Source organism: Heloderma suspectum, chromosome 2, assembly GCF_057233095.1.
Source record: "Heloderma suspectum isolate Gila_16-S chromosome 2, 16-S_ref, whole genome shotgun sequence".
Classification (NCBI taxonomy): domain Eukaryota; kingdom Metazoa; phylum Chordata; class Lepidosauria; order Squamata; family Helodermatidae; genus Heloderma; species Heloderma suspectum.
The window spans coordinates 395,267,212-395,287,661 of NC_139459.1; the positions used below are offsets into that span (position 1 = coordinate 395,267,212).

Consider the following 20,450-nt stretch of genomic DNA (forward strand, 5'->3'; position numbering starts at 1 on the left):
CACCCACTGGTCTTTAATTCTCAGGTTCTCTTCCTGGCAGCTGAGCTGCCTTCAAAGAGACAGTGTGGTGTAGTGCTTAGAGCACCGGACTGGAAGCTCCATGGCTTCGAGCATCAATCCGTCATGGATGAATGCTGGATTTGGTTGGTTTTGCTCTCTTGGGACACAGATGTGCTGGTTCATTCTCCTGGATCCTTGAACATTCCTTCTGTGGCATCAGTCCCATCTAGGCAGCTGTGACTGGCGAATTTGCCTAGCTCCTCGCCTTTTTTCTAAGCTAAGCAACGCCAGAATGCGTCCTTCCAGTATATTCCAAGAAAAGGCCATCTTCCTATCAGCTTTGCAGTCCCCATGTCGTTTTTTTCTGAAGTCTTTTTAGCTGGAGGAAATGTTGCGGGGAGAATCTGCATACACATTTCTGGGCAAGCCCCCCCCCACACCTCTTTACCATTTGCCTGGTCGAGTTTGCCCCCAAGGCAGAAACATCTCCCCCATCCCCTCCCCTCCCCTCCCCCCTTGCATTCACCCAGCCCCTTCCCAGCTTCCCCGAGGGATGGGATGGAAGGGGAGGGGGAGGAGAGGAAGACCCTCCCCCAGTTCACACCCCCTCGTAACTCCAGGAAGGCGGACGGTGTCCCTCCCCCCCCGCCCCCAGGTGCGAAAGAGAAGGCGGCAGCAGCAACGAAGAGGGGAGATCGCAGCGCAGGAGTCCCGCTCCAGACTCTCTCCCCGGAGGGCGCAGGAAAGACCCACGTTGCTGCAAGGGCCAGGCGCTGGACCGTCCGGGGAGTCTCCGTCCGAGGGCGAAGCGCGGGCGTGCCGCTCCCTGCAGAGAGCTTTGGGGAGACGAAGGGACCCGCAGCCCCGCGAGGGCCCCGGATGGGAGCTGGTGCGTGCGAAGTGTAGTGGGGTCCCCAGGATGATGGGAGAGGGAGGAAAAAGCCCAGGAGGGAGGGAAGCCCACGCGGGGGGGAGGCCACAAAGGGCGGGGTGGAGTTTTAGGGTGGGGGGGAGTGCCCCCCCGGCTGGGCCATTTGCCCCCCCCCCAGGAGACCCCCATCGCGTCGCTTTCCCCCTCGTCTCGCTGAAGCCAGGGAGCCTCAACAGCCCCTTCCTGGAAGACAAGAAAAGACTGCAAGACCCAGATCCCTCCGAGTCCGGAGGCCCTGAAACGGGACGTACCGAAACAAATCACAGTAGTTGCCCATAGGGAAGCCATGAACGCCCACAGGGAAGCGCAGGATTCGACCTCCCCGGAGGGAAGCCATGGACGCCCACAGGGAAGCACAGGATTCGACCTCCCCGGAGGGAAGCCATGAACGCCCACAGGGAAGCGCAGGATTCGACCTCCCCGGAGGGAAGCCATGGACGCCCACAGGGAAGCACAGGATTCGACCTCCCCGGAGGGAAGCCATGAACGCCCACAGGGAAGCACAGGATTCGACCTCCCCGGAGGGAAGCCATGGACGCCCACAGGGAAGCGCAGGATTCGACCTCCCCGGAGGGAAGCCATGAACGCCCACAGGGAAGCACAGGATTCAACCTCCCCGGAGGGAAGCCATGGACGCCCACAGGGAAGCACAGGATTCGACCTCCCCGGAGGGAAGCCATGGACGCCCACAGGGAAGCACAGGATTCGACCTCCCCGTAGGGAAGCCATGAACGCCCACAGGGAAGCGCAGGATTCAACCTCCCCGGAGGGAAGCCATGGACGCCCACAGGGAAGCACAGGATTCGACCTCCCCGGAGGGAAGCCATGGACGCCCACAGGGAAGCACAGGATTCGACCTCCCCGGAGGGAAGCCATGGACGCCCACAGGGAAGCACAGGATTCGACCTCCCCGTAGGGAAGCCATGAACGCCCACAGGGAAGCGCAGGATTCGACCTCCCCGGAGGGAAGCCATGGACGCCCACAGGGAAGCACAGGATTCGACCTCCCCGGAGGGAAGCCATGGACGCCCACAGGGAAGCACAGGATTCGACCTCCCCGGAGGGAAGCCATGAACGCCCACAGGGAAGCACGGGATTCGACCTCCCCGTAGGGAAGCCATGAACGCCCACAGGGAAGCACAGGATTCCACCTCCCCGTAGGGAAGCCATGAACGCCCACAGGGAAGCACAGGATTCGACCTCCCCGGAGGGAAGCCATGGACGCCCACAGGGAAGCACAGGATTCGACCTCCCCGGAGGGAAGCCATGAACGCCCACAGGGAAGCACAGGATTCGACCTCCCCGGAGGGAAGCCATGGACGCCCACAGGGAAGCACAGGATTCGACCTCCCCGGAGGGAAGCCATGGACGCCCACAGGGAAGCACAGGATTCGACCTCCCCGGAGGGAAGCCATGAACGCCCACAGGGAAGCACAGGATTCGACCTCCCCAGAGGGAAGCCATGGACGCCCACAGGGAAGCACAGGATTCGACCTCCCCGGAGGGAAGCCATGAACGCCCACAGGGAAGCACAGGATTCGACCTCCCCGGAGGGAAGCCATGAACGCCCACAGGGAAGCACAGGATTCCACCTCCCCGTAGGGAAGCCATGAACGCCCACAGGGAAGCACAGGATTCGACCTCCCCGGAGGGAAGCCATGGACGCCCACAGGGAAGCACAGGATTCGACCTCCCCGGAGGGAAGCCATGAACGCCCACAGGGAAGCACAGGATTCGACCTCCCCATAGGGAAGCCATGAACGCCCACAGGGAAGCACAGGATTCGACCTCCCCGGAGGGAAGCCATGGACGCCCACAGGGAAGCACAGGATTCGACCTCCCCGGAGGGAAGCCATGGACGCCCACAGGGAAGCACAGGATTCGACCTCCCCGGAGGGAAGCCATGGACGCCCACAGGGAAGCACAGGATTCGACCTCCCCGGAGGGAAGCCATGAACGCCCACAGGGAAGCACAGGATTCGACCTCCCCGGAGGGAAGCCATGGACGCCCACAGGGAAGCACAGGATTCGACCTCCCCGGAGGGAAGCCATGAACGCCCACAGGGAACCGCAGGATTCGACCTCCCCGGAGGGAAGCCATGAACGCCCACAGGGAAGCGCAGGATTCGACCTCCCCGTAGGGAAGCCATGAACGCCCACAGGGAAGCACAGGATTCAACCTCCCCATAGGGAAACCATGAACACCCACAGGGAAACACAGGATTCGACCTCCCCATAGGGAAGCCATGAACGCCCACAGGGAAGCACGGGATTCGACCTCCCCATAGGGAAGCCATGAACGCCCACAGGGAAGCACGGGATTCGACCTCCCCATAGGGAAGCCATGAACGCCCACAGGGAAGCACGGGATTCGACCTCCCCGGAGGGAAGCCATGAACGCCCACAGGGAAGCACGGGATTCGACCTCCCCGGAGGGAAGCCATGAACGCCCACAGGGAAGCACGGGATTCGACCTCCCCATAGGGAAGCCATGAACGCCCACAGGGAAGCACGGGATTCGACCTCCCCGGAGGGAAGCCATGAACGCCCACAGGGAAGCACGGGATTCGACCTCCCCGGAGGGAAGCCATGAACGCCCACAGGGAAGCACAGGATTCGACCTCCCCGGAGGGAAGCCATGAACGCCCACAGGGAAGCACGGGATTCGACCTCCCCGGAGGGAAGCCATGAACGCCCACAGGGAAGCACGGGATTCGACCTCCCCATAGGGAAGCCATGAACGCCCACAGGGAAGCACGGGATTCGACCACCCCGTAGGGAAGCCATGAACGCCCACAGGGAAGCACGGGATTCGACCTCCCCGGAGGGAAGCCATGAACGCCCACAGGGAAGCACGGGATTCGACCTCCCCATAGGGAAGCCATGAACGCCCACAGGGAAGCACGGGATTCGACCTCCCCGTAGGGAAGCCATGAACGCCCACAGGGAAACGCAGGATTCGACCTCCCCGTAGGGAAGCCATGAACGCCCACAGGGAAACACAGGATTCGACCTCCCCGTAGGGAAGCCATGAACGCCCACAGGGAAATACAAGATTCGACCTCCCCGTAGGGAAGCCATGAACGCCCACAGGGAAATACAAGATTCGACCTCCCCAGAGGGGCATTCAGGATCTCCCTGTGGGCAAGTAGAAGCTTACGCTTCCTTATGGTCATTCAGGATGCTCCTATGGGGAGATAGAAGCCTGTGTTTCCCTATGGGCATTCATGGTTTCCCTATGGGCCAGTACTGTCATTTGTTTTAGTATGTCCCACTGAAACCAGTATGAAACTTGTTCACATTTGGAGGACGGAAAGAGTAGAAAGGATCTGCTAGTGGGCGTTGGGACGCTATGAGAGGCAGAGCTGTGGGTCAGGGAGAGAGGCTGGAGGGTTGGTGCAGGGCCAGAGATGCTCCATTCGCTGGCCCAGTTGTGAACAGTGGAGGCCGGTGGCCAGTCTGACTGGTGGGGCGGAGGGCCGGTCAGCAGAGGTGGAGCCAAGGGGATCAGTCGACGTAGAGCAGTGGCTACTAGACCTGATGGCTACATGCCACCTCCAGGATCAGGGGCAGTATGCCAATGTGCACCAGTTGCTGGGGAACATGGGCAGGAGGGTGCTGTTGCATTCATGTCTTCCTTGTGGGTTCCCGGTCGCCAGCTGGTTGGCCACTGTGTGAACAGAATGCTAGACTAGATGGTCCTTTGGTCTGATCCAGCAGGGCTCTTCTCATGTTCCTACATTCTCAGTTTCTGAATGCCCAACAGCCCGCAAGCCATTCCACAGAAAGAGAAAACAGGCTCAAAACATGCAAAGGGTGGGTGGGGGGATCACATAGCCACACCAAAGTACACCTTTGGATCCCTGGTCTCCTGTTCCAGCAACGACTCCGATTCCACAGAGAATCAAATAACTTTAGGATGACACATGGGAGGAGAGAATCTGCACAGATAGAATAGCAATAACAGCAATAAAATAAGATGTGATATTCTCAGAGCAACACAAAAAAGCAGCCTTTGGAACACAAAGCAACCAAAAATTCTTATCTTTTTATATCCATCACAAGGCATCCACCAGAGCTGGCCTAGATAAACAGCTGAAGATTAACAGCTGAAGCAGGAAATGTTAGATGTTGTTCTAAATATTAAAATATGAAGCCAACTGCAGTAGTATTACCAAGTGGTTGGAGGGATGGACCCCTCTTTCCATGCTGGGACTGGCCTAAACATGCAGATGTCACTTCATAAACTGAAGGAGTTGCACTGGTCACCAGTTGTTTTCCGGGCCAAATTCAAGGTGTTGGTTTTGACCTTTAAAACCCTATACGGCTCCAGCCCAGCCTATCTCAAGGAGCGCCTCCAGCAACACCAACAGGCCGCTCAACAAGATCAGCCTCGGATGGCCTTCTCTCTGTCCCATCAGCCAGGACAGCTAGGCTGGAGAGGACGAGGGAGAGGGCCTTCTCTGTGGTGGCCCCCAGTCTGTGGAACTCCCTCCCTAGGGAACTCCGCCATGCCCCCTCTTTAATGAGCTTCCGCCACACGTTGAAAACTTGGTTGTTCAGGCAGGTATTTGGGGTGGGCTAGGGAAATTTTAGAAAATGATATTTTAATGTGTAATTTTATTGTTTTTAAACTGCTTGTATTATTGTACATCACCCAGAGTGGCCGGGTGACTTAAGATGGGCGATTAAGACATTTAATAACTAAATAAATAGTCATGGGTTTTCCCCCCCTCTTCATCCCCACCCCCCACTTCTCAATCCTCTGGAGATCTCAAAATCTTGCACATGTCTATGAACTTTTTCTTGGCCTAATCAAGGCATTATTATAGCAATATTATAGCAAAAGTCAATGATTTTGAGAACAGATGAAATGACCCCCAAGCACCACAAATAGATTTTAAAAGATATGCAAGGGCCCACAGCACCAGAAGTTGATTTTCAAAAAAATTAAAAAGACCCCCAATCCCCAAAATGATTTTTTTTTTAACATGCGAGGACCCACCGCATTACAACTTGGCTTTGTAAAATATCCAGGGACCGCCTCCACAATAATTGGTTTTTTAAAATCTGCAGGGCTCTGCGGCACCAGTCATTAATTTTAAAATATATGCAAGGCCCCCGTACTTCAGGAATTGATTTTTTTTAATATAAAAAGACCCCATTTAATGAATTGATTTTTTAAAAATATGCAAGGACCCCTCCCCTCCCCTCCACATGAATTGAAAGCCCACAACACAAGCACCAGAAATGCATGCACACATCCCATCATCATCATCTAATTCATGTGCCGCATTTCCGCAAAAAGTGCTCAAAGTGGCTACCAAAACAGTACTATCAGTCAGCACTCCTCATACACATAGGCCCCCACCCCCCGTCTCTCCCTCCCTCCCTCCCTCCCTCCCTCCCTCCCTCCCTCCCTCACACACACATTTGGCTTGTGAACCAGATGAAGCTTTGAGTCTGAGCATCTCAGCAGGAAGAACTCCCTGACTCCTGCCTGCTATCGGAGTGTCCCTCTGAGTCGTGGTACTCACCTGCCCTTCTTAGCCAGACTGCTCCTTTCCCTTGGTGAGCGTAACATATGTGGGGGGGGGGGGCTCACAGGCTTTGTAGCAGGTGATCCACTTGCATCAGATTCAGGCCCTCCTTGCCTAAGGAAAGAAATTGGCTGCAAAGAAAGGAGATCCTTTGAGTCCTGTTGGCAGCAGACAGTGAAGATGGAAGAGCGAGACTTGGCAAGACCTGAGGCAGGAAAGGCCCCCCAAATCATCCAGGAAGGGAGCAGTGCGGAGCTCTGGGAAAGAGGAGCGCAGGAGAACCTGGCTGGGAGCAGCACCAGCTCAGCCACAGAGTGCTGGCGCTTCAGGGGATTCTGGTACCAGGAGGCCGAGGGGCCCCGAGAGGCCTGCAGCCGACTCCACCACCTTTGCCGTCAGTGGCTGAATCCAGAAAGGCGCACAAAAGCTCAGATGCTAGACCTGGTGGTCCTGGAGCAGTTCCTGGCCGTCCTTCCCCCGGAGATGGAGAGCTGGGTCAGAGAGTGTGGAGCGGAGACCAGTTCCCAGGCGGTGGCCCTGGCAGAAGGTTTCCTCCTGAGCCAGGCAGAGGACAAGGAGCAGGTGAGAGCATTTCACCCTGATCGCTCCAAAGGAGAGTGGTCTTAAAAATCCCCCGCCAGTGTCCCAGCGTTTTCTAGCTGCCAGTCAAGGGAGCCATGTTCCAGTCTCACCCCCAACCCTTCTTCCAACCAACCACCAGTTCCAGATGTGTATAGCAGGCCCTCCGTAGGGGGTCACAAAGCACCTAAGGAGATCATGACGTTCCGGGGAAAGAGGGGATCCTCCTTCCACTAGCAGCCCAGTCGTCCCAACAGAACAGGATTAGTGGTTGTAAGCACTAAAGTTCTGTGCCTGCCATAGAAACAGCAGAGCGTCAGGCAACGTCTGGGAGCTTCTTTCTCTCCTCCCAGTTGGTTTTAGGAGGGAGTTTTGGATGGGCTTTTCTCATCTTCTTTGAATGCTAGGGATACCTTTGGGCCCAAATCCTTTTGTGCTTCCCTGCCAGATCTACAGCTACAGGGCTTAGGAAGCAGAACACCTTTACAAGGAGCCCTGGATGCAAATAGACTGGCAAACACTGTCCTGTCCCCGTTCTTTCCTGTCCTAATCCCTTTTCCCCCTTGATTGCCTGGGCTCCCCGTTCCTTTCCAGGTGGAGGGGATATCAGCCAAGGCAGCCACGGACGTCCCTGAGGTGGAGAAGGCCTCCTCGGACACCACACGTGGAACACCTTGCAGAGAGAGTGAACGGACAGCGGGGGCTCCTTCTAGGCCCCCTTCACTTTGTGGTGGAGCGGAAATGGCTTCTCTGCAGCCAGAGCAGGTAGGGGAGGCCGGGGTGCCTCTGTCCCCTGCACCTCTCTCTAGGCCGGCACGAATCTCCCCCTTTTCTCCTATCCAAGATGACTGCTAGGAAGGCTTTGACTGTCACTCATGAAGCTCTAGATATCCTGCAAAGGGACCTCCAACCCCTTTACCTTTATTGTCTTCATGGATTGCTACATTACGTGTGAAGAGAACGTGATTTCTTCCCTTACTTTCAGGGTCTGGTGACCTTTGAGGAGGTGGCTGTGCGTTTCACGGAGGAGGAGTGGGCTCTGCTGGATCCAGGCCAGAGGGCTCTGCACAGGGACGTCATGGAGGAGATTTGTGGGACCCTGGCTGCTCTGGGTAAGGGATGGGCCCCTCTGGGTCAGGCTTCCTCTTTGCCTTGGACAGATCTTGGAAGGGGGAATTGAGGCTCTTCTTTATATCGGAGCATTGTGAGGTCATTGAAGATGGCATCCTTCTTTTGACCTTTTTGGGGGGCTAGTATCAAGAGGGGAAGCTTCAGAATTTCTGCATGTTTGTTATAATGGGAAGCATCAGAAGTAATTTTGCTATTTCTACCCTCTTTAAAAGGCCTTCTAGTTCCCGAAGCTGTCCGTCTCCTGGCAGGAAAGAAAAGAAGAAGATCGATTTCTTGGGGCCTCTGAGGAAGGAGACCAGTTGGGAGGGCATGGGGTGTCCAGGCAGCACAGCGAGGGGTCTGACGGGCACTGGGAAAGAGGCATTCAGCCCTGCTGATCCCTCACAGTGGTTAATGGTTTACTTGACGGAGGCTCAGTGGAGCAGAGTAGGCGGTGTTCCGAAGCCTCCGGAGATCTGTGTCGTGCACACTTGGAGGGGCAAAATTGCTCACAGTCACACCAATTCCGATGCCCCGGCTCTGACAGAGGCAGTGCCGAATGAGGCTAGGGCACATTATTAGGGATATTTTTTTAGCTTGTGCACCCTCAGGATATGGAGGAGCTGCTCTGAGGTATGAGGCCTACCACTTTTGCTCCGGATGCAGGCCCTTCTTGAGTAATAAAAGCAGCCGGGTTGGGATTAGAAGTTCTGAACTGATTCATGCCACTTGGACAGAGGGCAGGGACCCCGCTAATGTCAAAGTTTCCATGCTGCAGCTGTTGTTGAAAAAACCAGCACTGGACCCAAGGAGTTCTGTTAGTTATTTCCCAGTCTCTAACCTGCCTTTTGGGGCCAAGGCATGGGAGAGGGCAGTGGCCTCTCAACGCCAGGTGGTCTTGGAGGAGACTGACTGTTTGGATCCCGGATTCTCTCCTGGGGTTGTGATGCAAAGAACTGCGGTCATCCTACCGGACGACATACGCCAGGGACTGGTGTGGTGAAGTTCAACCCTGCTGATTCTTTTGGATCTCTGAGCAGCTTTTGATACCATCAGCCATTGTATCCTTTTAAACAGTGCTGCTCAGATTGGTTGCTGTTTTTTTTTTTAACAGGACCTACGTTATCAAATGAATTTTGAGCTGCTCAGTCTTATCTTTGTCATTGTGTGGGAGTCACCTTTTAAAGACTGGGAGGGTTTGCACATCACAGCAATCCGGGGAGTTTTTCGACCTAGGGTTGCCAGGCTATAACCACAACCCAGGGTTCGTTCTTCCTGCCCGTGCTGCCAGGATGTGCCAAGGGACAGCAATCCCGCTACATACACCAGCACACTGGTTTCCTCACGGATACCCAGTGTTAAAAAATTACGTGTTGCTCTGCAATGTGCAAACCTTGCCCGTATGTCCCAAAACGCCACCTAGAAATATTGCAAGAAATGAAAGTCCCATGTCCCACTTCAGTTGTCGGGAATACTGAGTATTGGAGGCTATTTAATGTATTTAGAAGGATTCTCCCTCCCCACTACTCTGACAATCAAAACAGCAGTTCATTGAGTTTGTTCTCTTTTTTCTTCTTTCAGCGGATGGGAAGGAGAGCAATAAAAATGACATCCACCAGAAAAAAAACCCTGAAGATGAAGAGAAGTCTGGGAACACATCCAGTTTGTTTGACGGGGCTGATTTCCACGAATGTCCAATACCAGAAGAGCTTTTTGAAGCAAACAAAGGGAATATTCATAATCAGGAGAAACCATGGAAATGCTGTGAGTGTGGAAAGAGTTTCACTGAGGAGACACGACTTATTGAATGTGAAAAAAATCACACCAAAGGGAAACCTGATGGCAGAAACCTGAAGATGCATGGAAGAATTCACACAGGCAAGAAGTTGCATCAGTGCTTAGAGTGTGGGAAGAGTTTCCGTTGGAACTCACAGCTTAAAATCCATCAAAGAATACACTCTGGGGAAAATCCATATAAATGTTTAGAGTGCGGGAAGAGTTTCAGTCAAAGCTCAGGACTTAAAACCCATCAAAAAATTCACACGGGTGAGAAGCCCTACAAATGCTTGGAGTGTGGAAAGAGTTTCAATCGGCGCTCAGCTCTTAACACCCATCACCGAATCCACACAGGGGAGAAGCCGTATAAATGCTCTGGGTGCGGAATGAGCTTCACTCATAGCACGCACCTTAAAAGACATCAAAACATTCACACGGGTGAGAAGCCCTATAAATGCTTGGAGTGTGGAAAGAGCTTCAGTCAGCGCTCAGACCTTAAAGGACACCAAAGAATCCACACGGGCGAGAAGCCCTATAAATGCTTAGAGTGTGGAAAGAGCTTCAGTTGGAGATCACACCTTTACACTCATCAAAGAATCCACACAGGGGAGAAGCTCTATATTTGCTTAGCGTGTGGAAAGAGCTTCACTAACAGCACATCTTGTAAAAGGCATGAAAGAATTCACACGGGGGAGAAGCCCTATAAATGCTTAGAGTGCGGAAAGAGTTTCAGTCGGAGCTCACACCTTTACATTCATCAGAGAACCCACACAGGGGAGAAGCCTTATAAATGTTTAGAGTGCGGAATGAGTTTCACTCTTAGCACGCGCCTTAAAACACACCAAAGAATTCACACGGGCGAGAAGCCCTATAAATGCTTGGAGTGTGGAAAGAGCTTCAGTTGCACTTCGAACCTTAAAACCCATCAAAGAATCCACACCGGGGAGAAGCCCTGTAAATGCTTGGAGTGTGGGAAGAGTTTCAGTTGGATCTCACACCTTTACATTCATCAAAGAGTCCACACAGGGGAGAAGCCTTATAAATGTTTAGAGTGTGGAAAGAGCTTCAGTCGCACTTCGAACCTTAAAACCCATCAAAGAATCCACACAGGGGAGAAGCCTTATAAATGTTTAGAGTGCGGAAAGAACTTCCCTCGCAATTTGAACCTTAAAGCCCATCAAATAACCCACACAGTGGAGAAGCTCTATTAATGCTTAGAGTGTGGAATGAGCGTCGCTTTTGGCACGTGCCTTAAGAGTTGTCAAAGAATTCGCCTTGGGGAGCAGTGGAGTGCGGAAAGAGCTTTCATGATTGCAAATGCCTGAACTGGTATCGGAGAATGCACACAGGGCGAGATCAGTAAATCCTAGCAATGTCTGCAATGGGGGAAGATCTTCAAATGGAACTGACTCTCGATAGTATCTGGTTGTAAGAGAAATCTGACTGTGTACACAGTAGAGAGGTGATCGGTGGTCACCAACATATGGGTCCTGGGCATTATGGTTTAAATATAATATATTGAAAGGATTTCTGTCCTATAATATTCTCCAGTGTCTCTAACACATGCCAGTGTTTTTTGGTTGTGGTTGTTTTTTTTTTAATAAAGGGGCCAATACAGTCTGTTCACTTCCTTTCATGATCCTCCCCCTCTCTGCCTCATCCTCACAACAACCCAGTGAGGTAGGTTAGGCTGAGAATCAGTGACGTGGTTTGCACAGTAACGGGGTGGAAATATGCTACAGTGGCTTATTTCCCCTCCTCACGTCTGGCGTTCGCATGCCGGAGGGACTGGCGAAATTGCCCCCAGCACCTCAGCTGCTTGTGTCCTGCGAACCCAGGCAGGGTGGTTTTTTGCCGTAGCCACCCCGAACCCATGGCCTGCTGTAAGCAAACCCAGCTAGTGACTGGCTCAAAATCACCCAGTGAGCTTCATGGGCGATTGGGGAGTGGCAGCCAGACCTCCTGAGTCCCAGTCTAATACTCGAACCACTACACTACACTGCTTCTCACTGCTTGTATAACTTTCCTCTGGGAAGACCTTAGGGCAGCCTCTTGGCATCACACAGCCACCTGCTCCCTACTCCTGATCTTCACCTGTCACGTAGGGTTATCCCCCAGAGAAGGAATAGCTTAACATCCAGGCCTAAGCTATTTGCTTTCTCCTGGTCCTTTTGAAACACCCCACTCCAACCGGCAGAACTCTTCCTTCTCTGGCTACCACAGACTGTCAACTGTCATAACTGCCATTTCCCAACCCCTCTTTTCGGCCTAGCTAGAATCCCCAGCCAATCAGAATTGAATGTCCTTGATGCAGGCCCCATCTAATCAAAGCAACTGGCTCTCTTCCCCTTTAGAACGTCACTAGGCAACTACCACACAGCCTTTTGACAGTAACAAAACAAGGCCTCAAACCTCAGATACACTGTAGCCTGACAGAGGCCACACAAAATAAACCTTGCAGAATGACGGGCATTTCTCAACAATCACATACACAAGTTTGCTATACACCACACTGGTTCTTTGAAGCAGTGTTGCTGGTAAGAAAATGTGTTAAAAAAGAAAAGTGGGTAGGGCATATCAACAGGCACCGAAAAAGATGTCCATCATCTGCTACCACAGAATTGAAACAGGGGACTTCCATTGCGACTGTGCTACACCAACTCTCACACATGCATAGGAATGTTCAGAAAAACTCCAGTCCTGATGCCTAAACCTATGGGTTTCCTGCAGTCCAAAGTACTTAAGTTGTTGATTGCTACCTTTGAGGCAGAACTCAATAAACTGAACCAGATGAAGGTTTGGGTCTAAGCATCTTATTTATTTCACTTCTATACCGCTCAATAGCTGAAGCTCTCTGGGTGGTTCATCTTAGAAGGAGAAACCCCCTGACTCTCACTCCCACCATCTCTAATGTCCTTCTCAGTCATGGTGTTCACCTGCTTTTCTTAGGCAGAATCATTTTCCTGGGTAACAGTGATTGATATACGGAGAAAGGCTTGTAGCCTTTGTAATAGATGGTCCCCTCACATCAGATTCAGGCACTCTTTGTCTCAAGAAAGAAATGGGCAGCAAAGTAAGGAGACCCTTCAAGGCCTGTTGGCAGCAGAGGTGGAGAAGAAAGTGAGGATGGAAGAGCAAGACTTTGCTGGCCCTGGGGAAGGAAATGGCCCCCGTACCATCCAGGAAGGGAGCAGGCACAGTCTGTCTCCAACACACCCTGAATCCACGCTACAGAGCTTGCTCGTGATCTGTTGGATACCAGAAGCCATTGTGTTCTGGTTAACACTAGAGAGCTCCTCTTTGTGGCTTGCTGGAGCTACACTTCTGTCGTGCTTCTGGGTGGGAAAGAGCAAACACCTCACCCAGGTCCAAGCCTGGGCAGCATGGGTGTAAAACACACATTTCATTTTATACACATCCCTCCTCAATCCTTTAAGCAGCCTTGTGCAATGCAAGAGTCAAGTGGTGGGGGAAGAGATAGTTAGCATGCCTTCACATATCTGTAACATTTCTTAAAAGAACCGTACCATAAAAAAACAGTTGGCAGCATCAAAAAACAAAACAAAACTAGAGAAACAGGAATAGAAGCAGACAGTTAAATGACACAAAAACGGTGGTTTACAGCATTAAGATCACAGATTTCTAAATGGCCTGCAAAAATAAATGAGCCTTCTCCTGATCGACAAGGAGCAAGCAGGCGAGAGTCTCTGAAATTTGCTTCAGCAGCCTGTGATGAAGCTTATTATCTGTGATCCAAAGAGAGATACTCGGAGAGGGTGTGATGGATTTGTCCTTGCCTAGTGTCAGATCTGGAGTGTGGGTGGCGGGTGGCCTTGGCGAGTACACCGGGACCAGGAGGGATGGCGGTGGGCAGAAAGCAGAGGTTCCCCGGGCAAGGGTCAGACCCAAACAAAGTGTGGCTGGGCCAGAGACGAAAGCAGAGTCCAGACAGGCAGGGCTACAAACCAGCAAGGCATAGCAAAGATCAGCAATGAGCAACTAGAACAGGATGCTGCCAGGAGGATGACTTGTGTTGCTGTGGCATGGTTTGAACAGACCAGGAAGCTCCCTATAGGGCTCCCTGAGGCTCCCAGCTGGTCTGCATTAGAGGACCTGGGTGCCCCTGCTGGGCCAGGACCTAATCCTGCAAGTACTGTGAGCCAGGCTGTCTTCTGTATCTGGCCCCCAGGTGGCGCTGCAGAACTTCCCAGACTGAGCAGATCCTGACACCCAGAGATGCTCTGAGATGAGCCTTTAGTATTTAGCATGGTCCTAGACCACCAAGTAACTGCTCCTGTTTGATTTCCAAAGAACTAATTGCCACAGAGACAATGCAAGTTCCCTGAATCTGCTATCGACAACAGATGTCCTTTTTCATATAGGACTCTGAGATCAGGTGTGTGTTTTTATCTTTTACTTCAAAATCTCAAGCAATCTTTATATGACCATAAAATCTGATATAAGAGCATAGACCATATACAAAAATACAAAGTTGTAACAAGCAAATCACCTTTCAAAAACCCTTTAAAGGGTTATTTTAGGAATATGCCTTTCTTAAGAATGAATATAATGTCTTTTTGTTGTTTATTCATTCAGTCGCTTCTGACTCTTCGTGACTTCATGGAACAGCCCATGCCAGAGCTTTCTGTCGGCCGTTGCCACCCCCAGCTCCCCCAAGGTCGAGCCCGTCACCTCCAGAATATCATCCATCCACCTTGCCCTTGGTCGGCCCCTCTTCCTTTTGCCTTCCACTTTCCCTATCTTCTCCAGGGTATCCTGTCTTCTCATTATGTGGCCAAAGTACTTCAGTTTTGCCTTTCATATCCTTCCCTCAAGTGAGCAGTCTGGCTTTATTTCCTGGAGGATGGACTGGTTTGATCTTCTTGCAGTCCAAGGCACTCTCAGAATTTTCCTCATAGGACATTCCTGAGTTCTTTAATTCCTTATGACCTGCTTACACAAAGTATGGAACTCAAGCAATTGTTACACTGTAACAATTAAATATTTTTTTCTGAAAAAGTATTCCCAGCAGTGATTTGGGAGTAATATATTTATTTCATATACCTTAAACAGGCATATTTCATTTAAAGTCACATCTGCATCCTCCACCAAAAGTTGTATTTTCTTTGCTAGCTTAACCCTGATGTGTCATTCAGTTGTTTATTTATTTATTTATTTATTTATTTATTTATTTCATTTCTATACCGCCCAATAGCCGAAGCTCTCTGGGCGGTTCACAAAAACTAAAACCAAACAACACACAATAAAACAATTTAAAATATATAGAACATTAAAACCACAATATAACAATACAACCACAATAAAACCTAGCAGCAGTACAGGAGTTTAAAATACAGATTTAAAACAGCAAAGATAAAAATTTAGAAAGCTAAAATGCTAAAATGCCTGGGAAAACAAAAAGGTCTTCACCTGGCGCCGAAAAGAGTACAATGTAGGCGCCAGGCGAACCTCACTAGGGAGCTCATTCCAGAGCCGGGGTGCCACAACAGAAAAAGCCCTCCTCCTAGTAGCCACCCGCTACTAGTTGTTGTTGTTGTTCAGTCGTTAAGTCGTGTCCGACTCTTCGTGACCTCATGGGCCATAGCACGCCAGGCCTTCCTGTCCTCCGCTCTCTCCCGGAGCGTGCTCAAGTTCATATTCATTGCATTGGTGATGCTATCTAGCCATCTCATCCTCTGCTGTCCCCTTCTCCTTTTGCCTTCAATCTTTCCCAGCATCAGGGTCTTTTCCAGAGAGTTTTCTCTTTGCATTGTTGTTGTTGTTGTTGTTCAGTTGTATCCGACTCTTCGTGACCCCATGGACCATAGCACGCCAGGCCTTCCTGTCCTGCACTCTCTCCCGGAGCGTGCTCACTCTTCGCATTAGGTGGCCAAAATATTTGAGCTTCAGCTTCAGTATCTGTCCTTCCAGTGAGCAGTCAGGGTTGATTTCCTTTAGGATGGACTGATTTGACCTCCTTGCAGTCCAGGGGACTTGTAAGAGTCTTCTCCAGCACCACAGTTCGAAGGCATCAATTCTTTGGCACTCAGCCTTCCTTATAGTCCAGCTCTCACAGCCATATGTTGCTACTGGGAAAACCATAGCTTTGATTATATGAACCTTGGTCAGCAAGGTGATGTCTCTGCTTCTTACTATGCTGTCTAGGTTTGCCATAGCTTTCCTCCCAAGGAGCAAGCATCTTTTAATTTCATGGCTACAGGCACCGTCTGCAGTGATCTTGGAGCCCAAGAAGATAAAATCTGTCAGTGCTTCCATTTCTTCCCCTTCTATATGCCAGGAAGTGATGGGGCCAGATGCCATGATCTTCGTTTTTTTAATGTTGAGTTTCAAACCAGCTTTTGCACTCTCCACTTTCACCCTCAACAAGAGGCTCTTTAGATTTTCTTCGCTTTCTGCCATTAGGGTGGTGTCGTCTGCATATCAGAGGTTGTTGATAATTCTCCCAGCCATCTTAATTCCGACCCAAAACACTTTGTGCTCTTCACTTATTTACATCATAAGCAGAACATATCACACCAACAGCCCTCCTTCCTTCAAACACCATATTTGAAGCATATGTTCTATTTTCCTGACTTTAGATGGAATTCAACCTTGTTTTACCCACATTACTTGGTTTAAAAATAGCAGGTTCATCAGTGGAAGGTAGTAGCATATCAACGTGAATGCCTTTACTAGAGTCAAACCAGATTCACCCTTCACATGAGAATGCATTGTAACGTTTCAACAGCTCTTTTATGAATCTTGTCGCTTGTTTGAGAGGTAGACACCAAGATATATTAATTTAGGATGTATATTTGCAAGGTAGATATTATGCAGCGTGGAGCAACGTTCTTTCAAGCTTCTTAAATAAAAGTCCTAAGACTCTGGGGGGCAAATATTCCTCCCAAGGGGATTTAGAGTGCATACTAGCTTTTGCTACACAAACTGCATTCCATCATTTCTAAGGCTGCATTTTTTTTTGAAACCACTGCAAACAACTATCATTTTCAGAGTGCAGTGTTCAAAGCTCCTGTTGTACGTTTCCATTGCCTGTGTTTCCCCAGCCAGCAAGGGCGCAATCATGTTCGGAGGCTGGCAGGCATCGTATGCAGATCAGGAGGAGCGGTGGGGGCAATCTTTGCCTCCGTGTTCCTCCCGCTCTGCATTTTGGCTTGACAGACTTGCTCTCCTATCTAGCTGGGGCCCATCAGAGCAGGACAGCAGGAGGTTGAGGGGGCCTGAGGGTATGTTGTCAGCCAGCCTCCCCAGTCCCTTCGCCTCCGCTCCCTGCCCACGGAAACACCCCCTTTCCCTCCTCTCTGAGGTTGCTTTTGCGAGCTCAGAGTGGCAGCCGGCACACCTGTGAGGGGAGGGACGGGGAGCTCGGATTCCCAAGTCTGAGGTCAGAGCGCTGAATTTGACCTGGGATCCAGGAATCCAAAATCTCCTATGGCCCCAAGACTCTATCTTGCTCCCTTAGTTATTTCTCTATCATTCGATGTGGTTGTCATTGGTTGTCAGCCGGGTTCTTGTAACATGGAATGGCAGCTTCAGTGGCATGATAGCTTCAGTTGCATAGACTCATGTGCCTATTCCAGGGAACAGACAAATCTAGGACTTGAGTCCACCACTCTGCCACTGACTGCCAGCCAACTCCAAGGGGTGAACCTGGAGCCAACCACAGCACAGAATACCATACCATACACATATTGCCAAAAGGACACATTGTTAAAGGCGTGGCCCTTGACAGCTATAATTTTCCGGAATATTGGAGTTTGGGTGAACACAGAAAGGCCTTATCAGATATGTTAAACCAAACTTAATTTTTTTTTTAATTGAGTATGTTTTCTGTTCTGGACTTGAAAACGATTTAAAATACACTCCATTTGAAGATCTTCTCACATTGCTAGGATTTAGATTCCTCCCTCGGTGTGTTGTTTGATGCGATGTCATGCTTTTGCTGTCACAGAAATGCTTTCTGAACTCTGAGCACTGATAGTTCTGCTCCCGCGTGGACTTCTTTGATGTCTCTTAAGGTGTGGGCTGAGAGTAAAGCTCATTCCACACGCTCAGCATTGTTAGGGCTTGTCCCCCATGTGAATGCTTACATGTTTTCTAAGAGTTCCACTGTCACTGAAGCTCTTTCTGCACTGCAAGCACATATAGGTCATAGCTCTTGTCTGAATTATTTCATGTCTTTTAAAGCTCATACTGAGAGTGAAGCTCTTTCCACACTCAGGGCATTTATAGGGTTCCTCCCCTGTGTGAATCCTGCTATGGGTTTTAAGGGCTCTGATTTCTCTGAAGGTCTTTCCGCACTCTGAGCATTTATATGGTGTTTCCCCTGTGTGGAGTCTTTGATGTTTTTAAGGTCTGCACTCCAACGGAAACTCTTCCCACACTCTAAGCATTTATAGGGCTTCTCCCCTGTGTGGATTCTTTGATGCAGTTTAAGGCTTCTGCTGTCAACTAAAGCCTTTCCACACTCAGGGCATTTATAGGGCTCCTCCCCTGTGTGAATTCTTCGATGGGTTTTAAGGACTCTGCTTTCTCTGAAGCTCTTTCCACACTCTGAGCATTTATATGGTGTTTCCCCTGTGTGGAGTCTTTGATGGATTTTAAGCTTTGAGCTCCAATCGAAACTCTTCCCACACTCTTAAGCATTTATGCAACTTCTTGCCTGTGTGAATTCTTCCATGCGTCTTAGGGTTTCTGCTGTCAACTAAAATCTCTAGGCACCAAAATGCTTTCCCTTTTGTGTAAATTCTTTCACATTCAATTAGGTGTATCTCCTCAGTGAAACTCCTTTCACACTCACAACATTTCCACAGTTTCTCCTGATTATGAATATTCCTTTTGCTTGCTTCAAAATCTTCCTCTATTATTGGACATTCATGGAATTCAGCCCCTTCAAATGAACTGAGTGAGTTTCCTGAATTCTCTTCATCTTCAATTTTTATTCTCTGGTGTATGTCATTTTTATTGCTCTCCTTCCCATCAGCTGAAAAAAGAAAAAAGAGAACAAACCCAATCAATTGTTATTTTGATTATCAGAATAGCGGGTTGTAAGAATCCTTCCAACTACATGAAATAGCCTCTGATATTCAATAGAACTGACATCCAGAATGGGATACAGGGTTTTTACTGCATTCATTACAGTACTTATAAGCAGCCTTTTAGGACATACTGGCATGGTTTTATTTATTTATTTATTTCTATACCGCCCAATAGCTGAAAGTCTCTGGGAGGGTCATAAAATCTAAAACTAGAAAATACTGCATAAAATGATATAAATTATGAAAGCTTAAAACTACAATATAAAAGTACAACCAGAATAAAACTTAGCAGCAATACAGAGATTTAAAATACAGATTTAAAACAAAGCTAAAACACTAGAGCGCTAAAATGCTGTGAAAATAAAAAGGTCTTCACCTGGTGTCAAAAATGAGTACAATGGAGGTGCCGGGCGAACCTCTCTAGGGAGCTCATTCCACAGCCAGGGTGCCACAGCAGAAAAGGCCCTTTTCCTGGTAGCTGCCCACCTCACTTCCTTTGGCAGGGGCTCCCGGACAAGGACCCCTAAAGATGATATTAGAGTCAAGGCAGGTACATATTAGAGGAGACGATCCTTCAGATAACCTGGCCCCAAGCTGTTTAGGTCTTGAATGTTAATACCAGCACTTTGCATATCACAGCAATGTTTTTATGGTTGTTTTATACCCTGGGTAACTGTGAGAAAGCCAGTGTGCATATAGCTTGATTTCCTCACCTGGCTCCTCCTGGCAGCAGGACCAGCAAGAAAAAACGCAGACTTCTGAGCGTGGTGAGTGTGGGGAGAGGCAAGCCCGAGTTCCGGGTCTGGACATCACGCGAACCAAGCCAGGGATGAACCAAGCAGAAGACGTCAAGCTGCAGACACTAGCAAGGTGGCTTGCTCCTGGCACACGTGGGCTTAAGACATCTCTGGACTGCTGTGATGTGCGAACCCGTCCCAGTCCTCACAAGGCGGCTCACAAGAATACGTAAAAAGTTAAGATAGAATAAACTCATAGCAAAAGCCAGCCAGCAGCTCAAACTTCCATTTCATAATGTAGCTGAAAACATTCCTGCTGTGTGTCATCTGCAAAGGTGACCAAGGCTCTTTCCTTCACAAACCCAGGAGGGAGTCTGGGATCAGTCTCCTCCAAGTCTACCCGGCGTTGAGAGACCAGTACCCTCTCCCGTGCCTTGGCCCAATCAGGCAAGTAAGAGATTGGGAGGTTTACATTACCTTTACATTAGGGGGGACCATGTCTCTGTCCAAGTGGAATTAATCGCCTCCAAAATCCCTAAACCCATCCTGGCTGATTTTATTACTCAAGAATAGGGCTGCATTAATAGAAGTATAGCTTCCAAATCCTGTGAAGTACTAGTTCCCCTCTACTCAGCACTGGTTAGGCCTCATCTGGAGTACTGTGTCCAGTTCTGGGCACCACACTTTAAGAAGGATGCAGACAAGCTGGAGAGGGTTCAGA

At 50.0% G+C, this 20,450-nt stretch overlaps 1 protein-coding gene and 1 pseudogene across 2 annotated transcripts in view; one reads left to right on the plus strand and one right to left on the minus strand.

Moving 5' to 3' along the window:
- The first annotated feature begins 653 nt into the window (after nucleotides 1–653).
- LOC146356519 (uncharacterized) lies at nucleotides 654–11,556 on the plus strand. The gene is made up of 5 exons (XM_084841159.1): nucleotides 654–889; nucleotides 6,539–7,053; nucleotides 7,645–7,815; nucleotides 8,036–8,162; nucleotides 9,742–11,556. The coding sequence occupies exons 1-5, from the start codon at nucleotides 880–882 to the stop codon at nucleotides 11,145–11,147; spliced, it is 2,229 nt and encodes a 742-aa protein (XP_084697285.1). The 5' UTR covers nucleotides 654–879; the 3' UTR covers nucleotides 11,148–11,556.
- Nucleotides 11,557–17,049: 5,493 nt separating this feature from the next.
- The window catches only part of LOC146356520 (uncharacterized), a 46,165-nt pseudogene continuing 42,764 nt past the window's right edge, over nucleotides 17,050–20,450 (minus strand). The window contains exons 12-15 of the transcript XR_014787125.1: nucleotides 20,013–20,162; nucleotides 19,706–19,715; nucleotides 17,816–18,937; nucleotides 17,050–17,296 (exon numbers count right to left, since the gene is read on the minus strand). The product of XR_014787125.1 is annotated as an uncharacterized LOC146356520 (transcript). The remainder of the gene's footprint in view (nucleotides 17,297–17,815; nucleotides 18,938–19,705; nucleotides 19,716–20,012; nucleotides 20,163–20,450) is intronic.

Coding starts and splice junctions, on each gene's coding strand:
- LOC146356519 (XM_084841159.1), top strand. Junction 7,054..7,644: donor AGGCAGAGGACAAGGAGCAG/GTGAGAGCATTT, acceptor GTTCCTTTCCAG/GTGGAGGGGATATCAGCCAA. Junction 7,816..8,035: donor CTTCTCTGCAGCCAGAGCAG/GTAGGGGAGGCC, acceptor CCTTACTTTCAG/GGTCTGGTGACCTTTGAGGA.